The following is a 25,601-nucleotide window of genomic DNA, read 5'->3' on the forward strand; positions in this document are numbered from 1 at the left end:
TCAAAAGCCATAAAGGCTTACTTAAGTGATGAGTGGAATGCTCAACTAAGTTGTGAGGAAAGAAACTTGTTTGTGATGAAGTTTTTTTGTTTCAGACCTATACAGGAAGGCAGGTCGTTGAATAAATATGCCGTTAGTAGCATTGGTGTTATCCATGTAAATTTTGTCATTCTCCCGCATTTTGCATTTGGTGTAGTGGAACAATATTTAGTTTCTTCTACTTTTGGAATTTTGGTGATGACTGGTGTCTATGTGAGTACCTAACCACCGACCAGTACAGAGAGAAGCTGACAGACCAACCCAATATCTATCCGCCTCTGTACAATAATTGGTCGCCGGCTTGAAGAAAGTTGTAAGGAGTTTTAGGGAACTTACAGAATAATGATGTTGTCTTCATATATTCCAAAGAGCACAGACAGGTTTCTATCTTTGACCTCTGATGACCATGACAGTTCAATGACCTCAAAGTATCAGAATATTGATGTTTGGCATCATTGATTAATGGTAAACACGATGATGTTCTATAGAGAGCATTGGTTGGCCCTATTTATTAATATGGTCTGGTGCGTACTGAAAACGGAAAAAGCATAGTTAAAAAATCGAGCATTGACCCTTGCCAAAAACACTGCCCCGGAGCCCCCCCCCCCCCTCACCCCACGCTTAGAAAACACACACACACGCACCCACACACACACACACACATATTCCGCTGCTCCTGTTTAGGTGTACTCTTCAGGAAAATTTAACATGGAATCATAAAGTGCACGTCACCATGTCCCCAGGGAAAAAATATGAATTACACTGTATAATGCACTCGCAGATCTGTCAAACCTGTACAGCCCCACCCTGGCAAAAGGCAGCAAGTGACAAATGCGATATATTTATAATAATATCAATTTATAAAGCGCAAAACCTATAGACATATATTTCTTATCAATGAACAAATATTGCGCTGGCGATTCCAATGACATATCTCAATAGGATTGATTTCTATGCCATATTTTTTCCAGGAAAACATCAATAAATCAGATTTGAGTAATTTGTTGAACCCCCCCCCCCCCCCCCCGCTAAAGTAGGACAGTACATGTATACAGCATGTCCCAGAAAAAACGAAACCGAGTTTCATTGCCATTCTTTGCGATCATAATCATATATTTGCTTTATAAGATTTACATGAATGGAAAGATATACTTCTCTCCTTTCATGTGATGCACAACTCATTGTTCATAATTCGTGCATGATTGAGTTAGAACAATAGACAGTAATGGTACTAAATTTTAATTTGCACGAGCACATGGCAACTTTGAATTAGGTTTTCAGACTTTTTCGGCAATCTTTTGCAAAAAAATAAAACCGTAGCTTTAATATCCATTCTTTTCCCTTTCATATGATATCTCATGCGTAAAAAAATGATGTACGCCTGCTCGAGAAAACTTAATTTGAAAATATACTTCCATTTTACCCAGAAAGATGGACAGTGAATAAGGAGCCAGCTAGCTTTCCCGACGCCTGCACGACATGGCAGATGACACTGGCCTTCACGTTTCAATGAATTTTCACAAACATGAAGGGAGGGGGTATTAACAGGGATTGTTACAGACTGTTTGGAGTAGGGTCATAAATTAGCGCATGATCATGAGCTTGCCTGACCATGCAGCAAACCACAGATCAAAGGGTGTTCATCAGCGGAATGTTGGGGTGGTAACCGACCGAAAAAGCCTTCAGACCCCCCGAAATAAAAGAAAAAAAGAGAAGACGACTTTCTGCCCTGCACTTTTACCTTTGAAATGTTAGAAATGCAAGGTCTGTGATAAATAAAGTGATGTACCCTCTCTTTCTGCTCCACCTCCCCCTTCAACAACTTAAAAACCCTGTCAGTGATGAAGGATGAACCTGAATCTCTGAAATCCTTCTCATTGACGTTTTCTGTTAGGGGTGAGCAAAAGGACAAGGTTCTTAAAAGTTATCCTGTACATTCAAAACCCATGTCATTTTCACGAAACTTGACCAAATTGTAGAAGAAGGCTTACTAATTCCAGAAAAACAATCAAAAGTGGGGGTTCATGTGCTCGTTTCTGTACTAGCAGCGCCCCCATGCGATATATATCATCGTAAGTCCCCCAAATCTAGTCAGGAACCTATGCAAGGATGCCCTGACAGGGTGGGTTCATAAAACTTATGCTGTAAATTCAAAACCCATGTCAATTTCACGAAACTTGACCAGATTGTAGAAAGAGACCTATTTATTCCAGAAAAACAGTCAAATGTGGGGGTTAATGTGCTCGTTTTTGTACTAGCAGCGCCCCCATGCGATATATATCATCGTAAGTCCCCCAAATCTAGTCAGGAACCTATGCAAGGATGCCCTGACAGGGTGGGTTCATAAAACTTATGCTGTAAATTCAAAACCCATGTCAATTTCACGAAATTTGACCAAATTGTAGGAAGAAGGCTTACTAATCCCAGAAAAACAATCTAAAGTGGGGGTTCATGTGCTAGTTTTTGTGCTAGCAGCGCCCCCATGTGACATATCATCATAAGTCCCCCAAATCTAGTCAGGAACCTATGCAAGGATGCCCTGACAGGGTGGGTTCATAAAACTTATGCTGTAAATTCAAAACCCATGTCAATTTCACGAAATTTGACCAAATTTTAGGAAGAAGGCTTACTCATTCCAGAAAAACAATCTAAAGTGGGGGTTCATGTGCTAGTTTTTTGTGCTAGCAGCGCCCCCATGCGACATATGATGCAATATTTGGTACCCTGGGGTACCAAATAAAAATTCGCCATTTTGTTGAATTAATTATTTTTTTTCAGCGCTGTACCCTGGCTTACCAAAAAATGTGTCAAAATATTTTTGTCCCCGCCGAACGAGTTCGAGCAGGGGACTATGAAACGGGCTCCGTACGTGTGTGTGTCCGTGTGTCCGTCCGTGTGTCCGTCCGTCCGTCCGTCCGTCCGTCCGTCCGTCCGTGTGTCCGTGTGTGCGTCCGTGTGTGATCAAAATCTTCAATTTGCTACTTCTCTGTCATTTATGAGCCAATTTTGATTCTGTTTGCTTTATATGATAGCACTACATGGGAGCTTTGAAATTTCTACACAGAATTTCAGTCGTGACCTTTGACCTTGACCTTTGACCTATATTGTACATTTTGCTACAAAATGCTACTCCTTCGCCATTTCTGACCCGATTTCGATTCCGTTTGCTTTATGTGATGGCACTAGGTGAGGGCTTCAAAACTTCTACACAGAATTTTGACCTTTGACTTCTTTGACCTTTGACCTTGATTTTTTGACCTATATTGTACATTTTGCTACAAAATGCTACTCCTTCGCCATTTCTAACCCGATTTCGATTCCGTTTGCTTTATGTGATGGCACTAGGTGAGGGCTTCAAAACTTCTACACAGAATTTTGACCTTTGACTTCTTTGACCTTTGACCTTGATTTTTGACCTATATTGTACATTTTGCTACGAAATGCTACTCCTTCGCCATTTTTAACCCGATTTCGATTCCGTTTGCTTTATATGATGGCACTAGTTGAGGGCTTCAAAACTTCTACACAGAATTTTGACCTTTGACTTCTTTGACCTTTGACCTTGATTTTTGACCTATATTGTGCATTTTGCTACAGAATGCTACTCCTTCGCCATTTCTAACCCGATTTCGATTCCGTTTGCTTTATGTGGTAGCACTAGGTGAGGGCTTCAAAACTTCTACACAGAATTTTGACCTTTGTCTTCTTTGACCTTTGACCTTGATTTTTGACCTATATTGTACATTGGCTACAAAATGCTACTCCTTCGCCATTTCTAACCCAATTTCGATTCCATTTGCTTTATGTGATGGCACTAGGTGAGGGCTTCAAAACTTCTACACAGAATTTTGACCTTTGACTTCTTTGACCTTTGACCTTGATTTTTTACCTATATTGCACATTTTGTTACAAAATGCTACTTCCGGCGGGGACATATGTTACGCACCGCGTAATTTCTACTTTTCCTTGTTTAGTATTATTATGCACAGAAATGTTTTCTTACATTGTATTTGTGATTATGCATCAATTAATGCATGCAAGTGTACTTCGAAAAGCACCTATGGTGCTAGTTCATTGCGACGACTTTGCCGTATCCGAATTCAGAATCGGCGTATCTGAATTCGGATACGCATTATAAATAATGGGCATGAGATGGCGCTATACAACGCGGTACCCCGGGTTACAACGGTACCCCGGTGTACGGCGTGCCGAATCATATATCATCGTAAGTCCCCCAAATCTAGTCAGGAACCTATGCAAGGATGCCCTGACAGGGTGGGTTCATAAAACTTATGCTGTAAATTCAAAACCCATGTCAATTTCACGAAACTTGACCAGATTGTAGAAAGAGACCTTCTTATTCCAGAAAAATAATAAAAAGTGGGGGTTCATGTGCTAGTTTTTGTGCTAGCAGCGCCCCCATGCGACATATCATCGTAAGTCCCCAAAATTTATGGTCAGAACCTATGCAAAGATGCCCTGGCAGGGTGCGTTCATAAATCTCACACTGTACATTCAAAACCCATGTCATTTTCACAAAACTTCACCAGATTGTAGAAGAAGGCTTACTTATTCCAGAAAAACAATAAAAAGTGGGGGTCCATGTGCTAGTTTTTGTGCTAGCAGCGCCCCCATGCGACATATCATCGTAAGTCCCCAAAATCTATGGTCGGAACCTATGCAAGGATGCCCTGGCAGGGTGCGTTCATAAATCTCACACTGTACATTCAAAACCCATGTCAATTTCACGAAACTTGACCAAATTGTAGAAGAAGGCTTACTTTTTCCAGAAAAACAATAAAAAGTGGGGGCCCATATGATAGAAATCATCCTAGGACCCCCAAATCTGGTTATAAACCTAACGTGGGTGCCCTGATTAGGTGGGGTTCATGAATGTCATGCTGTACATTCAAAACCCATGTCATTTTTATGAAACTTTATCAAATTGTAGAAAAAGGGTTACTTAATGCAGAACAATTGTAAACATGGGGGGTTCATGTGCTCGCTTTTGTGCTAGCACAGCCTCCTTGTGACAGAAATCATCGTAAGACCCCCAAATCTGGTCAGGAACCAATGTAGGGATATACCTTGCTAGGATGCATGAATCTCATGCGGTTCACTCAAAACCCCATTTTTTCTTTTTTTTCAAAAACAAAAAACAAAAAACTTGTCACAATTGCAGTGATATGGTGGAAAATATTCAGAAAGGAAGGTCCATGTGCGTTTTCGTTATTATTTCCCTCACACAGCCATAATGATATCATGTAGACGCAAGCGTGGAAAACTCCACATTGACATGCTTGTTTGTTTGTTTGTTTTACTCACTTGCTGTAACCATGTGCAGAAAGTTATGATGGATGAAGAAGAATAAATATAAGGAAATGGGAGTTTTGGCATTAGTCTGACGGTCCTCCAAAGGAAAAACAAATCTTAATATAATGACGTTGATTGTAGATTGTATGTGTTGGTTGTTGCAGTGGTTGGTAAAGTGCGTGTTGTGAACTATGGATATGTACCTAATTGAGTACCCCCGTGAAAAAAAAAAAAATAATAATTCTTTGATTCTCCTTTTGTTACACCAGATTTGGTAATCAAAAATTGATTTCTGAATGGTGAAAGTGATAAATACATATTTGGTAATACTTTCGTGACCTTGTATTTTGTAACCAAAAATTAAAAAAAAAAAACAATATTTTATGTTAGTAATGACAAGTTTAGATCTAATTTAGATTTTAACAGAGATATTATTCAGATTGTTTTAGTTGTTAGACCTAAAGATGAAATGTGTGTCATATGTTTGTTTTATTGTTGTTGTTGTTGTTGTTGTTGTTTTTGTTGTTTTTTGTTGTTGTTGTTTTAACACCTAGTCTAGTAGACTAGCAGTCCCCGACTAGGGCCTATAGGCCCTAGGTACCTTAGCACTCGATTTGACCATGTTAATGAACAGATAATGAACTGCATGTCACAAAACAGATCTATGGATTGAAAATGGAAACAGCTCAGTTCCACTTCCAAGCTACCTGATTCCGTCAATCAGTGTTGTGCTACCATGACCATGTCTATGCGGCTCAGACTGCTGAACTTTGCGTAGTACGTACAGATTGTAACACATACAGTCGGCACGCGAGCCGAGCAAGGCCGCCCAGCGCTGCCGCGGTGGGGAGCTGTCGGGTATCCGTACGTACCACACTCTAGCTCGATCTACTACAGTAGCAGCTGCTCAGCTCAGCTAGCTCAGCTCATCACTCGTGCGTGCGCTTCTACGCTCTTTGTTACGTCACTGAAACCTGCGCAGCTAGGATGCGCATAAACTCAACTGAGGAACGTCCTTAATAAACCAGGGAATTGTTGCAAGCTTATCACATGTCCAGCATAAGTAACTACACTCTGGTATAATGGAATCTGTACCAGAACAGATTTGACCTGAGAGACAGCGCTAGCCTAGCCCTGCCGCACGGCCTCTGGTCAGCTACTGTTCTAGCTACCGTAGCAAACAATAATGACTCAGTGGATGTCAAGCTTTCAAATTAAGCTCTAGACATCTTGTTTTGCAATACACGCTCTGACATGTTTGTAGTAGCACTTGTAGTAGTATGTGTGTAGTAAAAGGCGATTTTTGGATTATATGTAAAAAACATACCGATATGTAGGGTTCTATTTTGGGGTTGAATAACTTTCAGATCTAGAAGGCTACAGTAGTTGATCTGTAGGGTTACGGACCAATGCTGCTAAGAGTTACACTAGAAAAGATTATCGTTACAAGTTGTTCCTCGTGTTTCAAGTTGTGACAATGGTAAATATCGAACTAAAGCCTGTATCAAGATCTGCTATTATGGGTTGATTTATTTCGAATGTAATCAAGGGGTCCAAAATTATCACTCTGAATATTGAAAAAATATATAAAGAAATATGTAGGGCATGAAATATGAACATTACTTTATTGTTTAAACAAAACTTCAATAGTGTTGCTGGCCAACTTACAAACTCAGCATTAGCAGGGCCCCATTTTTTCAAAACATGAAATCAATTGTAAGTCAAGATAATCTATGATTAACCTCTCAAATCAAGTCTAAGTCCATTAATCAATGATTGACTTCCAAATCAACTTCACGTCCATTTTATCAAGAGACCCAAAGTTGAAATCAACTTTAACTTCCTCCCAAATCAACTTTAAGTAGAGACAGTCAAAGTAGACTCAATTGTAAGGCAATTTACAGAATAAAGATGAGTGTCACACTTCCCTAGTCTAGCTGGGGTCTTGACACAAATGTTTGTCTGTTAACTGCTCACTTTCTCTGACATTTAGTTACATTTCTTTTATCTAGTTATGGTTTTTTCCTTGCATGAAATTCACGATCGGCATGCATTGCTTACGCGACTGCTGCACGCAAACACTGTCCTAGACAGCAGTCTCAATCCCACCCTGCGCGCCTGGCGCCTCGGCCCACCCGCCCATCAAGCCATCGCCAGCAAGGGCAAGTAACCGAGCGCTGGAACTGCGTCTGTGTGCAATGCATATCTTGCCAAAGAATATGCGAGAAAACCAGTGATTTCTTACGTGCGTGGGCCTACGTAGAGCTAGTTCGTCAATAGATACTGATTAATAGTTTAGTAGGCCTACACAGAAAGTAAAGAGTTTAATTCTATAGCATCGAGTACGACAGTAAGATCTATCTAACCAGGTAGGCCTAAGTAATGTTACAGCAGGTCGTTTGTACTTACCGTAACACTGTAGACTAGAGCATCTACTAGGTCTAGAATTTCGACATGTAGACTTGTGATCTATTCTTTACAAGGCCGATCCTACACGTAACACGCAAGACTTGAAACAATGCATACACAACCTTCACCTTGGACAGTCCCATTGCAGAAATCCTCTGTGTCAGATTATCTATGTCAATGAATACTACCGTAACTTTAGATCTAAGATCCTACTTAGGGCAAGTGTGCAGGATCTTCACGGTACACGCGTACGCAGATTTTCGTTGAGCGCGAGATGTGCTAGATCTATCGACCTACTTTCGTCAATACAACCCAAAACGGCGTATTTTGTGGTTCTGTTGCAAACATACTAGTAGTAAGTCAGCGGCTGTAGCGCTAATCATACTGCGGCACATTGGCAGACTACACTTCCGTGGCCGTGGCAAACAATCATGTATGTTTGTGTTTTTGTTGTTTGTTTTGCTTTATGTATTGTATTTTTTTTCAGCAGACAGTACCATGTACCGGAAATCAGCCTCGCCCTGTGTTTTTTGTTTTTACTAAATCAATAATTAAGTCATGGTGATCAGCTATAACTATAATCAACTATAAATCTCTTCTTAAAACGGAAAAAGGATTTAAAGTTATAGCCGACTTTAAGTTGATCAAAGTTATCATTGATTTCACAATCAGTGCTAACTTTATCTTGATAAAACAGGGCCCAGGACTACCTACTACCTGGCTAGTGGCAGTTTCAAATCCTTACAAATTCTTTTGATACGCACATTTCTTGTGCTTACTGAAGCATAACACAGCGAAATGTTTATCAAAATGAAATTAAACTAATTCTCTACAAATAATTTTGAAGTCTTCACAACACAGGAACTGAATTTAGTCCATTAATAGGGTAAAGGGGTTTTCCAGCCCCATGTGCTCAATGAAGTGAAATGCCACAGGATCACTGTACATGCACATTGTCTTAAGCACAATGAAAAAAAAAATGTCATTCAGTTGATTCAAGTGCACGAAATCAAAGCACTACCTACTGCATAATTTCAATATGCTTTTTTGTTTGTTTTGTAATGTGCTCATTCAACCGTGAATTGACCAACATTGTGTGCAAAAGTCGTTGATAGCTTTCCAAAACATAAGTTCCATCTGTTGGGACAACTGTACCATGGGAAACATGTCCAAACTGCCATTTCAGCAATTTTTACCCCGTGATCACTCAGGAAGCACATATATTGTGTGTTGCATGCCTTCTTATGCTGGAAAATTTATATTTGTTCCAATATCATTGAATCAGAGTTACAAAATACGGCTGGAGAACTTCAAAAGGTGACCATTTTGCCTTCAAGGCATGCTCACTGAAGCATGACCCGACGATATACACTGAATTCCACATGATATGTAACTTGGAAGTACAGTTACTTGCCCCTGTGTTTAGAGTTCCTCAAAGGTTCCTGATTCAGAAATTACAGCGATTTGTTTTAGGGGAACCTTATTTTTTGTGTAGTGTTTAGTTTCCTACCTACTTATCCCAGTTTGAACTGTCTGTTCCTGGCAGCTCATGATTGCCAACAAGCGACTGAGTTATGTACTTCGCGTGCATTATATACAGTCATGTCAGCTCACATCTTGTAGCATATTCAGTGCTCGCCGCACCCACAGACTCATGCATGCCAGTGATGTACACTAGCATTGTACCGCAGCAGTAGCTCTGTTGCTAGCGATTTGCACAACACGATGCTATGGTATGGATGCAGGCAAACGACGCACTGTCACTCAACAGTAGGCTAAAGATACACCTTTTTGCCATATTAGACGGAAGTTATTGGTATAGTGTATTTTGAGATACACCATTTTGCCATATTATCACTAGTGCAGCACTAGCTGGATTCTTTTGGCAAAAAGTGTATCTATAGATACACCATTTTGCAATATGGAAAGCTGCCGAGAGAAGAAATTTGCATAGTGTATCTTTAGATACACCATCCTGCCATGTGAATACTGTTATGGCACTGGCCAAATTCTTTTGGCAGAAGGGTGTATCTAGATTAAAATGTCTCAAATTCTGCTGATAAAGACTTTGAGAATATAAGAAGTGGGCTTACTTCGTTCCTTCGGGTGTTCGCGTTCGCGTCGGGTGGTCGCGTTACCCGACATTTCGTAGATTAGGTGCCCTAATCTACGAAGGGTCGGGTAAGGATGGGTAAAATAATCACAATTTAATACAGATAACCCTTGACATAAGGCTGATCGTTTAACGCGACTATACGTAAAAAACTGTCATTCAAGTGACGAAGTATCGGGTGAATCAGGGATGGCGAAACCAGTGAATAAATCAAAGCAAAAGACATCAAACAGGCCACAAAATAGCACAAAAATGGCAATAACAGATACAAGAGTATAAAATAGCCTCAGAAACATAATTTTATGGCTAAATAAATCAAATACATTACAGGATGGAGAATATAAATACATTGTATTTAAACTTCCGAAAATATCCTCTATTTAGGTCCTATGGAACTTACAGACATGGTTGTCAGTGTACGCTCGCTATGGCAACCAGATACATGTATGGTAGCCCTACTACATATCGACCACCTTCTTTTAAACCGACCGCGTATAATTGGCGCACTGCACGCTTAGTACGCACTTCTCTGCGCGCAAAGCACATAAAAATGGACTGGCTTTGAATGTAGATGAGGATGGTGTGGGAAAACGTGATAATTCACTGTTCATTAATGGTTTTAATCAGGGACAAAATTTCGAATGAATATTTTCACCGAATCGTAATGACATCACAATGTAATGTCTATGGAAGTTTCTAAAAAGCTTCGTAGACGTTTTCTACAACACGGTGTTCAATACAACTCGGTTTGCGTGCATTGTCAATGCAAAAACAGCGGTCGATCCTAATGACGAGATTTACAGCGGGGAGCTGAAACGAGGCCACGCTAGTTCGTCGGCGATATTTTTGCACTGAAACTTCGAATCGAAAAGGGAACAACGGCATTTGATAGAGCTGGATTTTCTCAATCACGTAGGTCAAGTTTTTTACGTGAATTTCAGTGTTAAATATTCTTATCAAGCAAATAAACATTAGGCGGTCGATGAGTAGTAGGTCCAACCCTATATGGACATGGCTAAATTATGTTAAAATGTTTGCAACAAAATCACGACGGTACACAGAATCAGCTATCCTCATTCAATCCCAAAGTTTGCATTTTGCACAGTCTGAGCTAGAACATAGAATTACATGGTAAAGCAGAGAACATGAACTGAACCAATTAAGCAGAGTTCTGTGTGAGTCTACTCTGACCAACTAAACAAACTAATCAGTTTTGAATAACATTTCAGAAAGGGATTATAAAAAGGTTTCACAATCTTATCAGATTTTGAAGGGATTCAAAATTTCATGCATCGGTAACCAGATTCTGATCAATATCTGAAAAGAATTCCATCTTTTCAGTCAAACAATACAAGTATTCGCAGTGATCTAAAAGAATGTCTCCATATCGATACTATAATGGTTTTGTACAATAAAGGACATTTATCCTGTGGCCCGTTCCATAAAACTTACCATTGAATTTCAATGGTAACTACCGTCAAAATTAGGCGTCACAGCCAATCAGCATCAAGGATTATAAAATTTACCGCTAATTTGAAGACTTACCGCTAGAAAGGAGCGGTAAGTCCAGCGGTAAGGGTTTTATGTTCCCACTCCATTCACCGCCATTCAGTACACGTACAAGTGTACATAATTTGTATTTCGTCATAGTGCAGCCGGTGACTGCTGGCAACCTCCATAGATTTTGCACATGGTAAAGACACACGCACCTAGAGGGGACCGATATCACGATCCAGCCCAATAAAGTCCATGGAGGTGGTATGAGCTAGCTGTCACCAGCAGCTTAGTGAAGAAATGAGTGGAGACAGAAACCACGATAATGCCGATAACAATGTTGTCAAGATGTTCAGATAGAACAGAAAAGACCAGATTGTTGTGATCCACGAGTCGAGACGACTAAAACTTTCGCCGCACATACTGTACAATATGAATGGTCGTCCATTGAAACCTGCATTATCACTTTATCGCACGCGAGCGTATCGCTTTGCCATAGTTATGCACAGCGAGCATTACTAAGTATGTGCTGCTAGCCTTGTATACAAACGCTCGTGATAATTTTTTGAAAGTAAAAACGTAGGAATACAGTCGCGTATTCGGAGATAAAACACGCGATCGTTCGTAAATTTGCACTGGCTTTTTCTCGAAGATTCGGGTAAGCTGTACCCGATACTTCGTAAATAATAGGGGTCTAATTCTCAAATGCTCCACCCGACCCTTCGTATATTAGGGCATGTAATCTACGAAAGGTCGTGTATCGCGACCACCCGACCCGAACGCAACCACCCGATGAAACGAAGTAAGCCTAAGAAGTGTCAGAAAACAATATTTGAAGTGTACAGCAATGCCTAGGACAAACTCCATCAGCAAGCATCTGTTATGTTTTCTAGAGCAAGAGTATATGCCAAAACTTTAGAGCAATTTTTGTCGAGCCCACTTGAGGTGCAGGGAGACTAATGGATCGCCTGCGGCGTCTGTCCAACCATCCGTAACGCTACAAAATTGAATAACTCCTTACTGAGGACTTTAATGTCAATCAATAGGCATGAAAATTTTCTGCGGAGCCGTAGATTTCCGCTTTTTTTCTGATTTTTGATTTTTTTTTTTTCCATTGATAGAAAGAAAACGGGGAAGAATTAATTTGTGTTTTAGTGCCTACCATAGACATTGAGAAACCATGCAAAAAGTAGTGCCTACTTCAGCGCAGCACTGATTAGGGCTAGCGTACTAGTACCACCTCCGAGCTGCTAGTACTAGTGTGTTTTCACGCGGTCTTGTGAGCATGCAATTTGTGTGAGTTTTAGTACCACCTCCCTAGTGTGTTTATGGTTGACATCTTGTGGTGTGACGACGTGAGGATGTGATCGTGTTGCGTGGCAGGTGTAGACGACCGAGCGTGATTCCCACTCCTATTCCGCCCGTGCCTGGCCCGCTAGCCAACGCTGTTCTCCGTGGTGCGTTTCTGTATAGTCGTGCAATTATTTAGAGCTCTGCATATCTGCCGGTAATCATCGCAAGTTTGTGTGGATTCTCATTCCCATTGGTATTGGATTTACTGGCATGATCGAACACCTGATCTTTTAAAGGGAATTTACTTTTGAACATCGCCGTGATTGCGTTTGTAACTGCCATGTGCACAAGTTTATCAGGATTGACTTTGGATTATTCACCTGTTCACCACGTTGTTTGCACCCTTTATCTGACTATGTACTGACATCAGCTACTTGAAGTTGTGGCATTTGGGTATCATCACTATCATCCCCAGTGACATTGTCTTTATTTTAGATCTACGTTACATTTACTTTAATGTAGCAACTGTTTGTTACTGTTTCTCCAAAATCCAAATGGCTTCATGTGCATGCATTTCTCTCTTGCTTTCTTTAAAATGATTGTTTCGAAGATGTGTTGTACTACTGGAGGTATATACATGTATCATCGAATGAATACATGTATTATGAAGCTAAAAATCTAATTACAGAATGCTCCAGATTGCATGATTTTGAACCCCCAAATTAAAAAAAGTCCACACTGTGGGAGGGGGGCAAGCCCCTGCAACTGCAACAATTCACAAAACATGAAACATTCTGGAAAAAAATGGAATAAGCCTACAGATTGTGATACAGGGCATTTTCATATAAAGTTAGTCTTCCCTTTTTAAATAAAAGGGAAAAGAGCAACAAAAAATGTCCACATCTGGATAACAATGGTGCCTGCATGATGGTGCTATGCTTTATTTCTAGCAAGGGTCAGTTTGACCCTGGCTACAAGTTGTATATGTTCAACAAATGTGCAATTAGGAGAATAATTTTTTCATAGACATTTTTAACAAAACTTTGAATTCTTTATTTATAAAAATCTGAAAGGTTTGAAAGATAAGCTAGTGTACAACATCAAATAAAATCCTATCTTTTGGGAGCTACTATCCAATCCGATAGGCACCATTCAATATTTACTTGTTTTTATAATAAGTGAATTCTGATAAAGTTTATACACACATTTAGCAATGCGTTAAAATAAAAAACAAAAATTAGAAATATCTTGAACTAAGGCTAAAAGGTGGGATCATTTGTTGTTGAAAAGATAGTTAGTAATGAATGTAAACATTGATCATATATTATTTTTAAAAGGGCAAAAAGGAAAACAACAACATAGATCAAACATTTCTAAATGAAAGGAAAAGAAAATTGTCTATGTCAGTATAGCAAGCGTGCCTGCATGAACATGCATTGTATTGCTAGACAGGAATGCAGTTTTCAAATGACTGTGATGGCGCTATGCAATTTCTAGCAAGGGGTTGGTTGGACCATGGTACAGTTGTAAGTGGTCGAAAAAAAAATGTGCAATTAGGATAATAACTTCCTCGTAAACATTGTGAACAAAATTTTGAATTCATTATTTCCAAAAACCTTCAACGTGTGAAAGTTAAAGGTCCTGTTTACCTTTGGGAACAGTGATTAAAAAAATTTTAAAGATATTACATTTAATGCATATGTGTAGGTATGTTGTACCATAAAACATCCTATCATATAATATTTTCACGATAAAGCAAAAAAGAATAAATAAGGAGATATCTGTATTTTTCTCAATAAATCGTAACTGTAGACAGTTAAGTCTGGAAACATTTTTATTATAACTATTCACATTTTGTATATTGAACAATACTTAATAACATCGATTTTACCAGTTCAAATTTTTACAGTGGTTGTTTTTTTCCCTAACACCCATTAAGAACTATTTTAAAGCACCAGTGCTGGGTTTTTGTTTCGTCTGCAAATAGTAAATTATGCCTTTAACGTAGCGTACAACTTCAAATAAAATAGTATCTTTTTGGAGCTACGATTGAATCCGATAGGCGACGTTCAATATTTGGTTTGTTTTCGTAAACTGAATTCTAATAAAGTTTATACACAAGTTTTTTAGTGCCACAAAATAAGGAACAAAATTAGAAATATCTTAAACTAAGACTAAAATGTAAGCTCATTTTTTTGACAGACAGTTAGTATTGAATATGAAATGTTATTTAAAAAGAGCAAAAAGAAAAACAAACAAAAAACAAATAAAATGAAAAAGGTCTGCTCCAAGCATCGATCTCTCAAAATCGTGTATGCGAAACCACGGAACATCCACGGAAATGTTACAGAAAAAAAAAACAAGATATAGGTACAACATATGGAGATCACCAATACATGGAATGTAGTACACAAAACAGCTACCATCTTGAAAATTTCACTTTGATTCATATGTTCATGCATATGACCTGACCGAAACATATACTTATCACAGTTTATTATTTCAGCTACAATCTATTCAAATTTCAGAGGAAACAAAGTTCAAAAATCTGAGATATAACATTGAGGAGATTGTCATGTCAATTAAGAATAAGAAAAAAATAATAATCTTCCGCAGACATAACACGTAGACTCAGCTGATTTTGATACTTTGCATTAAATCACAATTTTCGAAATGATGACATCATCAAATTGCAAAACAATGACATTAAATCAAAAGACAATTGTCCAAAGTACAACGTATCCGAATTTCGGATGATATTGAGTAAAAATTACGGAGATATGTGCATATGAATGTCAGAAACAGTACATGAAAAAATTAAATTCCACTTTTTTTATTTCAGATGACGATATAATGATGTCATACTGTCTTAATCAAAATATTGATACTTGCAATGTTATTTACAACTAATATCCTTTATGGAATATGAAATAAAAAGAGGGGTCCCCATTCATTTTGAGGAGTTATATGTTGAAATAAACAAAGGCATGTCTTTTCATATTTGCACTTTGGACGCAGGCACATTACTTTCTTACTGGTGGAAATCAACGGATATCAATGAATATTGTCACCGAATGTATCTGAACTTCAAATCAGTCGGAAAAAGTGCATTTTCATGTTGCTTACATGTTGTGAGCGGGAAAACGTGCGGACTTGTGTGCATGTGTGGAAATTTTTGAAACGCTTAAAATTGTTTGAAACATATAGAAAACCAGTCAGGAAGTTGTTTTGAGGATTTAAAATTTTGACGGTTATGATGACCAGTGTGATTAGCATAGTACAGGACGATCACATGTCGCTTGAACTTTATGTCTACCGAAAATGATTATGGAAATGACATTTACTTTATGAAGATATAATCAATTATCTGCCATTATTTGAAAATCACAAAATGCATCTAGATGACGTCTAGATATGTTATCATCATGAAAAGTTTTATGTCATTAGATATTGATATATGATATGTTGACTAAAAATTTAATGTTAATTGGTAATGTCATTGGTTAGATATAGTGCCCACAAAATATGGCAGAAATACAGAAGAATAAAAAACAAAGGAAGATTTCATACAGATACAAGAGGTGATATGCCGAGGGCGTATCACCTAAATATAAAGGAAGATTTGTCAGATGGTTTGAGGAGGTCAACCCCTTTGATGCAACACCATGACAAGAAGACCCTAGTATCCTTTTCAACAGGATTCAGCAGCACTCCAGATGACACAGTCAATGCTGATCAGGCAGAGGAGGTTGGCAGAGCCATGCAGGCCAAGATGAATGGACAAACAGTTCTGGATTCAATGGAAATGAAGCACAAGGTGAAGTCATTAGAGAGCCTCAGAAGTGGACCCAAAGTCAATGGAAAGAAACTGGTTATTGACTCACTCAAGCTCTTCAACCGTCTAATCATCATCAGTGAGCATGAAGTCAAGACCAAAGAAGCTCTGCGATTTGAGTTGACGCCAACACCAATGTCTCTATTTGACAAAGACCAGAAGTTGCGAAAGCCAGACAAGGCTGCCCTAGCAAGATTTCTGAAGGCATTTGTGGAACCCGTTGAACAACCCCCCCCCCCCCCCCCCCGCAAGAGTCTGGTGATTGATGGTGGGTGGCTCCTGCACAACGTCAAGTGGGAGGCTAACCTCACCTGGAAGGGCATTGCTGAGAGCTACCTCCAGTTTGTGAAGTCCATGGGGAGCCACCTGCTTTCTCCAAATCACTGTGGTCTTTGATGGATACGGCAGCTCCACTAAGGACCATGATCACCTGAGATGAACAAAGAATGCATGCTGCGACATTCTGATTCGCCCAGACATCGAAAGCCTTGTTCCAAGAGAAAAGTTCCTCGACAACAAGAGCAACGTGGCCCAGCTCATTCTGCTGCTTGCTGAGACATTCAGTAGAAATGGGATCAGTGTACAGCAATGCCATGATGATGCAGACACTGCTATAGTCCGGGCAGCTCTAGATGAGGCAAAAGATTCTCCTGTTGAGGTGAGGGCTGAGGACACCGACATCATGGTTTTGCTGATTCATCATGCTGCAGACCACCCCATCTTCCTCACAACAGCCAAAGAAACATCTTATGATATCGCAAAGATCAGGGAGGCCCTCCCAGAGAGATACCAGAAGTATTTGATCTTCTTGCACAGCTTCTGCGATACAGTGTCAGCGATTTCTGGGTTCAGCAAATCAACTTTGGTAAACAAGCTCTGCGAGACTGACAAGGCAGAAAGGGCCATGGATGTATTTCTGGACATACAAGCCAAGAAAGATGATATCATTAAAGCCGGCTGTGAATTGTTTAAGCTCATGTTCCATGGAAAACCACCCAAAGACTTGGGAGATGTGAGATTTGACATCTTCAGCAAGCGGGCGCTGCTTGGAGCATCAAACCTGAGAAACTGCCCCCGACAACAGAAGCTGCAGCGCAGCATTCTCTACGAGCTTATCTCCAAACCAGAGATTAACTAATGCTGCAAACTTCATCATTGGATATCTTGGAGTAAGGATGGAGAACCATCATCATTGGATGTCTTGGAGTATTGATGGAAGCTCGGTGACCAAGGTTACGCACCTGTCCCTTCAACAGACCCCATCGCACCGGATTATCTTCTGAAGTTTGTCACCTGCAACTGTGAGGGGGACTGTAGCACTCCTAGGTGCTGTTGTAAAAAGCAAGGAGTCAAGTGTATTTTTGCTTGCGGCAAATGTCATGGTAACTCTTGCCAGAACATCAACCAAACAGATGATGAGAGCAGTGAGGGAGATGTCAGAGAGTAGGGTAAAGTACCAAGGTTTTAATATTGAGATACATTTCTGTTGGATTATAATGGGGCATAATGGAAGTAAGAGAAGTGGGAACATCTACTTCCAATTGCACACTTATGTTGCAGTGTTTTGCATACTGTTTTTAGAGTGGGTATAGCTAAAATCCAATGTTAAAACTCAATTCAGCATTGTAAAAAACTCACTATATAAATCCACGGAGATATGTATAAAATAGCAGTAATACATGATGCGGCGGGTGCAAAAAGTAGGTGTGGCCTATTTTAATGGTCAGGTAGTAGTTTTTACACAAAACTAATGTTTTGAATCCATTCAGCACCCCCAGAAACCCCTAATTAGACATCTCACACGCTGATACTTTTAAAAAAAAAATTCCCATTGTTTGACCCCCCCCCCCCCCTTTGTTGCCTAGGTGTAACTGGCTCCCCAGTTTTTTTTCCACAAGGATGTTGGTTCGAACTTATTGAGAATCAAAACATTTAATAAGTATGTACAGCAGTAATAGGATTATATTTGGTGTAATGGATTTAAGAGAAATGGGAACAACTACTTCCCATCGCACACAAATGTTTTCAGTGCGCCCTAAAAACCCACTATATAAACCCAATGAGATATGTATAAAAATACCAATGTTTATGTATTTCAGCGGGGGCAAAAAGGAGGCGTGGCCTATTTACGATAGTAGTTTTTACTCAAAACTAATGGTTGGAATCGATTCAGCACCCCCAGAAACCCCTAGTTAGACATCTCACACGCTTATATTGGAAAAAAAATATTTTTCCGTTTTTGCCCCCCCCCCCCCCCCTCCGGTTGCCCTACTTTAATTGGCTCCCCAGAATTTTCCACAAGGATTTGGGTTGGAACTAATTGAGAGGTGTTAGTAGACACCTTAATGAACACACCTGGTGAAGAAAGCTATTGGTAAGCAATTTTTAGCTCACCTTAGCCAAAGGCTCAAGTGAGCTATTGCGATCGCTTTTCGTCCGGCATCCGTCGTGCGTAAACTTTTTGCATTTTCATCTTCTTCTTAAGAACCCCATTACCGATTCTCACCAAACTTGGCAGGTAGCATCCCTAGGGTAATAGGATCTCAATTTGAACAAATGGGCACCATGCCCCACCTGGGGGCCTCCAGAGGGGCCCAAACCCCCCCCCTCCCCCCCCCCAAAAAAAAAAAAAAATTAAGAAATCTTTAAAAATCTTCTTCTCTAGAACCAGAAGTGATAGAGCAAAGTTAGTACTATGAGTTAGTACATTGATGACTGTAGTTTCAAGTTTGTTCATGGTGGAATCAGGGGTGCCCCCCTTGGGACCCAGGGGAGGGGGATGGGGAGGGTTCTAATGGGGCCCAAATTGTACATTTTTCATCTTTTCCTTGAAAATGTCATTATGAATTTTCACCAAACTTGGCAGGTAGCATCCCTAGGGGGATAGGATCTCATTCCCATCAAATGGATACCATGCTCCACCTGGGGGGCCCAGGGGGCCTAAAGTGGGGCCTAAATTGTAATTTTTTCATCTTTTCTTGAAGCCCCTTTATGAATTTTCACCAAACTTGGCAGGTAGCATCCCTAGGGGGGTAGAATCTCAATTCCACCCCCCAAAAAAAAAAAAAACCAAAAAACAAAACAAAACAAAAACAAACAAACAAACAAAACAAAATGCGATATAATAATATTGTGCTCTAGATTCATAAGTGATAGGTCTTTAGGTCTTTTTTTTTTTACAAAACTGCATAGTCTAACATTCTGGAAAGTACAGTGTACCTTGCAGGTATTTTTACCAGTGTGATGGAATATGCAAATGGACACCATGCCCCCAGCTCTCAAAGCTACCCCACCACAAGTTTCCAATGTTCTCAGGTAAGAGTCTGCCAGAATGCATGGAAGGTGAACTTGCGATACTCCAGGTGAGTGCGAGACCCCCCCGGGTCTCTTGTTTCACAGATGGTCCAGAGATTTTCTAAAATGCCCTAACTATTTCATTCTTTTCAATGGTTGCCACCTTGATCCTCTTGATCATTACTGACCCTCCTCTGCCTTTTGTCTGTCCGCCCTCCTCTCCCTTTTGTCTGTCCACCCTCCTGCTCTAATCCCCTCCCTTTACCTGCTGGGCTCCTTGCCGGTGACCTCCCACCCTCTCCTTGTTTTCTTTGTTCTGTGTACCCCAGCCTGTCCCTGACTGTTCTTGTTGTGTGAAGTCCTTACATGTGATTGCTTTCCCTGCTTGTTTGTCATTTTGCCTCAGACGAAGATTCTGCTAGGATCGAAAGCTCAGGCCCCTTTTGACTCCACTTGAACTTATCTGAGATAAATAGCTTTTTCTGCTGTTATTAGATTAAAGAGACTAGAATTTTCAAAACATGGAAAAATAGTTTCTACTTAATGGACACCCACTATGATGCATACACTCCAAATCAGAAAATATTTTTTTTGCTATGTTCTAAAATTCTGATCATATTTTGCAAAATGCAATACATGTTTATCCAAGCCTCTTTTTTTTCAAAGGCAATATACCCACAAATGCAGTGCGCCATTACTATTTATGCATCTTTGGATATCAATTCTGGCTTAGCTTGGAAATGGTATGTCATACATGTGCCAAAGTGTTTTTTTTTCTTCTTCTTCTTTCATTCTTTCAGTACAGGCAGGATGGGAGGTGTATTCATTATTATAACTTATGTATTGTAGTCTGGAAAATAAAGTGGATGTGGTAAATTATTTCTATTATTTTTTATAAGCAAAGGTTGAAATAAGAGAGAGATTAATGTTCATGTGATGATGAGATTTTTATGTGTCATGTTTTTGAACGTCTTATTTATTTTTGTGTCATTAAAGAACATTTCGTCAGATTTCTCGGTTGCCCCAGGAAGAGCAGTCAGCATGCCAGCACTTAGCAGCAACAAGGGGGATGATTTGAAGGTAAGTTTGGGCTCAGTCCTTGTTGAATGCAGGTCTAGATGTCAGTACTATTCCCCTTGATGTAGAGTTTGTGACAAATAAAAGAATGACTGGATGAATAAAAGAATAAATACACAATAGTGTGTCTGCAAACAATGTATTGCAAAGCTTGGAATCCAAGGATCCACACACTGTTTACACCTGCATATCTTGCAGAGGTGCTTATGTCATCAACTTATTTCTTTCACTTTTTTTTTTGTGCACAAAACAAGTACCAGAAGTCAGTCTCTGTCAGTCAATGAGGAACATTGGTATTGCGCCCAAAATGATGTCAGTGTTCTGAAGCCGTGGTGCTGCCCAAGCTAAGCAACATTGGCTGTAGCTAAAGAGACCAATTTGGTAGTGGCATTCTTCCTCTTCTTTTGCAGGTGTAGATAGAAGTAGGGTTGACTCCCTGTGGTCATGCTTTTCTCCAGGTCCACTTTTCTTTTGCCAGATGTATCCTCTCCCTGCCTTGAGGTGCCTCTGAAGCATGCAGCGCCATTTGGTGTGGTCCTTTGCTGTCTCCTCCCAATTTTGGGTATTGATGTCCCATGGTTTTCATGTACTAGTAGCTTTAGTAGACATCCACATATCTTGACTTTTGGTGGCCAACAGATCTATTGCCAAGTTCACTATAAAGGATGTTCTTATCTCACCTGAGCCAAAAGTTCAAGTGAACTATTGCATTAATTTGTCATCTGTCTGGCATAAACTTCTGCACTTTAGATTCTTCCTGAAATCATCATGATGAGTTTTCACCAAACTTGGCAGGTAGTTTCCCAGTGGTGATGTAATCTCAATTTGTTCTAGTAGGAACTGTGCCCCCTGCCCCATGGGACCCAAAAGCCCCCACATTAAAGAATCTTTAAAAATCTTTTTCTCTACAACCAGAAAAGATAGAGATAAATTACTGCTACAAGCAAGTATATTGGTGTCTATAATACTTTAATATGTGTGACATTTCCCATTTTATTCATGAAAGTTCCAAGGTGCGGGGGAGGGGTGGTATGGCAAATTAGGGGCCATTTTTCACATTTTCAGCTTCTTGAAATTTCAGTTATGAATTTTCACCAAACTTTGCAGATGGCATCCCTAGGATGATAGGATCTTTATTTGTTCAAAAGGACACCATGCCCCCTCCCCACACCCTTGGACCCACTGGCCCGAATTCATGAAGGTGATACAATTGAAACCATGGTTTAAACCATGGACAGTTTGTATTGAGCGCCAAGTGTTGCATGGCCTATTTTGTTACGAAATGACTGATTTCGTTACGAAATGTTATCATTTTGTTACAAAATTATCATTTAATCAAAGGAATGACTGATTTCGTAACAAAATAGGCCATACAACACTTGGCACTCAATACAAATTGTCCATGGTTTAAACCATGGTTTCAATTGTACCACCTTCATGAATTCAGGGCCTTGAGCCCAAATGCCCCCAATTTTAAGAATCGTTAAAGGACAAGTTCACCTTCATAAACATAAGGGTTGAGAGAATGTAGCAATATTAGTAGAACACATCATTGAAAGTTTGAGGAAAATCAGACAATCCGTTCAAAAGTTATGAATTTTTGAAGTTTTTTTGCAGTACCCGCTGGATGAGAAGACTACTGCAGTGTATGAATAACTTAGATGTCACATGCGTACAACAATATAAGGAAAATATAAAGAGAATTTCACAAAATTCCATCTTTTGAAAAAAGTACACATTCCCCTGACTCGTTACCGATAAATGTTATGGGTAATATTATTCCCCCTGCCTTTAGAAAGAGGCAAGTCAATTGCTCTTTTATTATGCGAAAAAAGTGAAAATATGTTGAATTTTCTTTTATATTTTCTTTATACTGTTGTACGCATATGACTCACAAGCTGTAGTAGTCTCCTCATCCAGCGGTTCCAACACAAAAATTTAAAAAATTCATAACTTTTGCATCGATTGTCCAATTTTCCTCAAACTTTCACTGATGTGTTCTACTAATATTGTTGCATTTTCTCAATCCTTATGTTTATGAAGGTGAACTTGTCCTTTAAAAATCTTCTCTTGAACCATAAGGGATAGAGCTCCTAAAGAGCTATGAGTAGTTAATTGGTGACTGTAGTTTCAAGTTTGTTTATGGGGTTCACGCTACATAAACTTGAATAACTCTCTACTGAGGACTTCAATTTCAATCAAACTTGGAGGGAAGAGTGGTAGTACAAAGTTACACATTTTACCAAACATGAAGGTCACCTCAAGGTCAAAGGTCACAGGCAGGGGTCTATGAACTTTAGGGCCCAATGTTAAGTTTTTATGGCGCGTTTCGATTATCGCTCTTAACTTTTTATATACATGTTCATTTCTGACCAGACTTGGATTGTAGATGTCCCTTAGAGAGTTAAAGGTCACCACAAGGTCAAAGATCACAGAAGTCAACAAACTTTGAGGGCCCAATGCTAAGTTTTTACGGCACATTTTGATTATGGCTCAAAACTTTTGATCCATGTCTCCTTGTGACCAAACTTGGATAGTAGATTTCCCTTGGGGAATTAAAGGTCATCATAAGGTTAAAGCTCACTGACAGGGGTCAATGAACTTTTATGGCCCAATGTTAAGTTTTTACGGCGTGTTTCGATTACAGCTCAAAACTTTTGATCCATGTTTGTTTGTCACCAACTTGGATGGTAGATGTCCCTTGGGGAGGTGAAGTTCATCACAAGGTCAAAGGTCACAGACAGGGGTCAAACTTTTGGGGCCCAATTTTAAGTTTTTACGGCCCGTTTCGATTATGACTCATAACTTTTGATCCGAATATCGGTTTGTGACCAAACTTGGCTGGTAGATGTCCCCTGGGAGTTGAAGGTCACCACAATGTCAAAGGTCAGTGGCAATTTTTGGCCCTGTCAAAAAGTTAGAAAATGCTTTTTTGGGTTCAAAAGTTTCCCCACTGAATTCCATCTTTCCCCATGCTAGTTATTGACGTGCGCAATTTCATACACGCCAGAACTTCAGAGACTCGTTTGGATAGGAGTTCCCCCTGACTCCTCTCTGTGTCACTGCAGAGAAAAGTCTTCCTGTATACAAAGTGGGATCCCTATTGTTCGATCTTACACCTATTGTGTTTGTGCACTGACATTTTTTTTTTACTTCGAAGACTGGTGTGCACTTCGTATGGCTAAGTGTTTGTCTTGTGTTTCTTATGTGTTTCCGTCTTTTCTCATTTGAGAGTTGGTGGATTGTGTTGCATGTAATTCTTTTACTCCTTCGTGGAATATTTAGCTATGCCTAGTTGTAATAAAACCTCAGTGGCTCCAACTATGCTTTCCACCCCACCCTCCGATCCAAGCTTTGTGGAAACGAGTACAGGCGTGTGTGTATCAGATGATACAGCCAGTACACCTGTCATGCCTAGTGCCTCCTGCTCTAGGTCAGTTTCTCGATAGCTCCGCCCTATTTCAAGATTTCTTGACTTTCCTAGATCATCGCGGTATGTGTATGGCTCATTCTTCCACGTTCGATAGTGCGGGTACCTCAGTTCCTATATTCGCGGTAGCCCCCTCGGACCCTCCGGTATATGCGTCAAATCCTGCAGCTTTAGGGGCCATCCCTGCAGTGCGGCAGTCAATCTCAGGCTGGATGCCTGAGCTTGTTCCCTCTCCAGCTTTCCCTCAAATTGCCCCATATGGGAATGTGAGGGAGACAGGTCTCAGGGTTCCTCTCTCTAGAGGCATTTCCAGTTTCGAGAGAGTTCTCGCATTGACTATCTCTTTGGATAATCGCGGGATGAGTCTCCCCCATATATAGCTTTTTTCCCCTCCCGACCCTCGGTTGTGGCTTCAGAATACTTTTATCCGTACCAAGCAACGGACAATTCAAAAAGAGCCTCGGGCGACTACGGAGCAAAAGAGAAAAGAAGTGTTGGGGGCTGATGGGGCTGACATCAAGGGGCATACCAGTCTTGCACACAGTCGTTTATGTTTTCAGAATTGTCCATTAAGTTTTCGGGTTGTCCATCCGTCCATTCTTCCGTCCGTCCGTCTTTCCGTCCGTCCTTCCGTCCTTAATCAATTTTGTGGACAGTGTAACTAAAAAACTGTTTGAGGTATCCTAATGAAACTTGGCATGTATATGTATGAGTGGACTCGCGTCTTCATGCCGGCTTCTCTTCACCGTGCACAGTGTCCCTTCCAGTAGTTAGAGTTCATTGGTTCAGCTTCAAATTTGTGTAGTAATGAACCACGTGCTGAGCTCTTGCAGGGGGTTGGCAAGTAGAAGTAAGGCAGATATCGAGCAGGTGTGTACTGCCCCTGTTCTCTTTGACTGTCAACGTGTGTGATACCTTGCGGAGCTGGGATCGAAGAATAAAGTTGATCTAATTGAAATGGTAATGTACGCCTTTGCTGTATGGATTAATCAGAGTCTGGAATGAAAGAGTGAGGAGAGACGCGAGATCGAGATAATTGCAATGACATGACACGGGATCCATATTGGTATCTCCGACCCAGTTTGAAATTGTAACATTTAGACACAGTGGTGAAAGTGTTACGTTACAAGTGATGGCAGTGGTGGGATTGTGTTATGTCAGTGCAACATCTGTGATTGTCAATGATCTGACATAGATCTAGACTTACGATTGATATTACTCAGTTAACCCATACCATAAGCTCACAGGTGATGCTTATCAGACCCTGATATGAGCTCAATGTTTATGAGCATATGAGAAAAAAG

The 25,601-nt window shown here is 40.1% G+C and overlaps 1 protein-coding gene across 3 annotated transcripts in view; it reads left to right on the forward strand.

Moving 5' to 3' along the window:
• Positions 1-25,601, forward strand: part of LOC139725047 (uncharacterized) — a 508,769-nt gene that overhangs the window by 333,889 nt on the left and 149,279 nt on the right. For all 3 annotated transcript variants that reach the window (XM_071636133.1, XM_071636134.1, XM_071636135.1), the window contains exon 10: positions 20,787-20,870. In XM_071636133.1, the coding sequence (XP_071492234.1) occupies positions 20,787-20,870 (84 nt within the window). The remainder of the gene's footprint in view (positions 1-20,786; positions 20,871-25,601) is intronic.

The sequence above is a fragment of the Diadema antillarum genome, unplaced genomic scaffold (assembly GCF_040938485.1).
Source record: "Diadema antillarum isolate AM-2024a unplaced genomic scaffold, OU_Dant_1.0 seq00000013_RagTag, whole genome shotgun sequence".
Classification (NCBI taxonomy): domain Eukaryota; kingdom Metazoa; phylum Echinodermata; class Echinoidea; order Diadematoida; family Diadematidae; genus Diadema; species Diadema antillarum.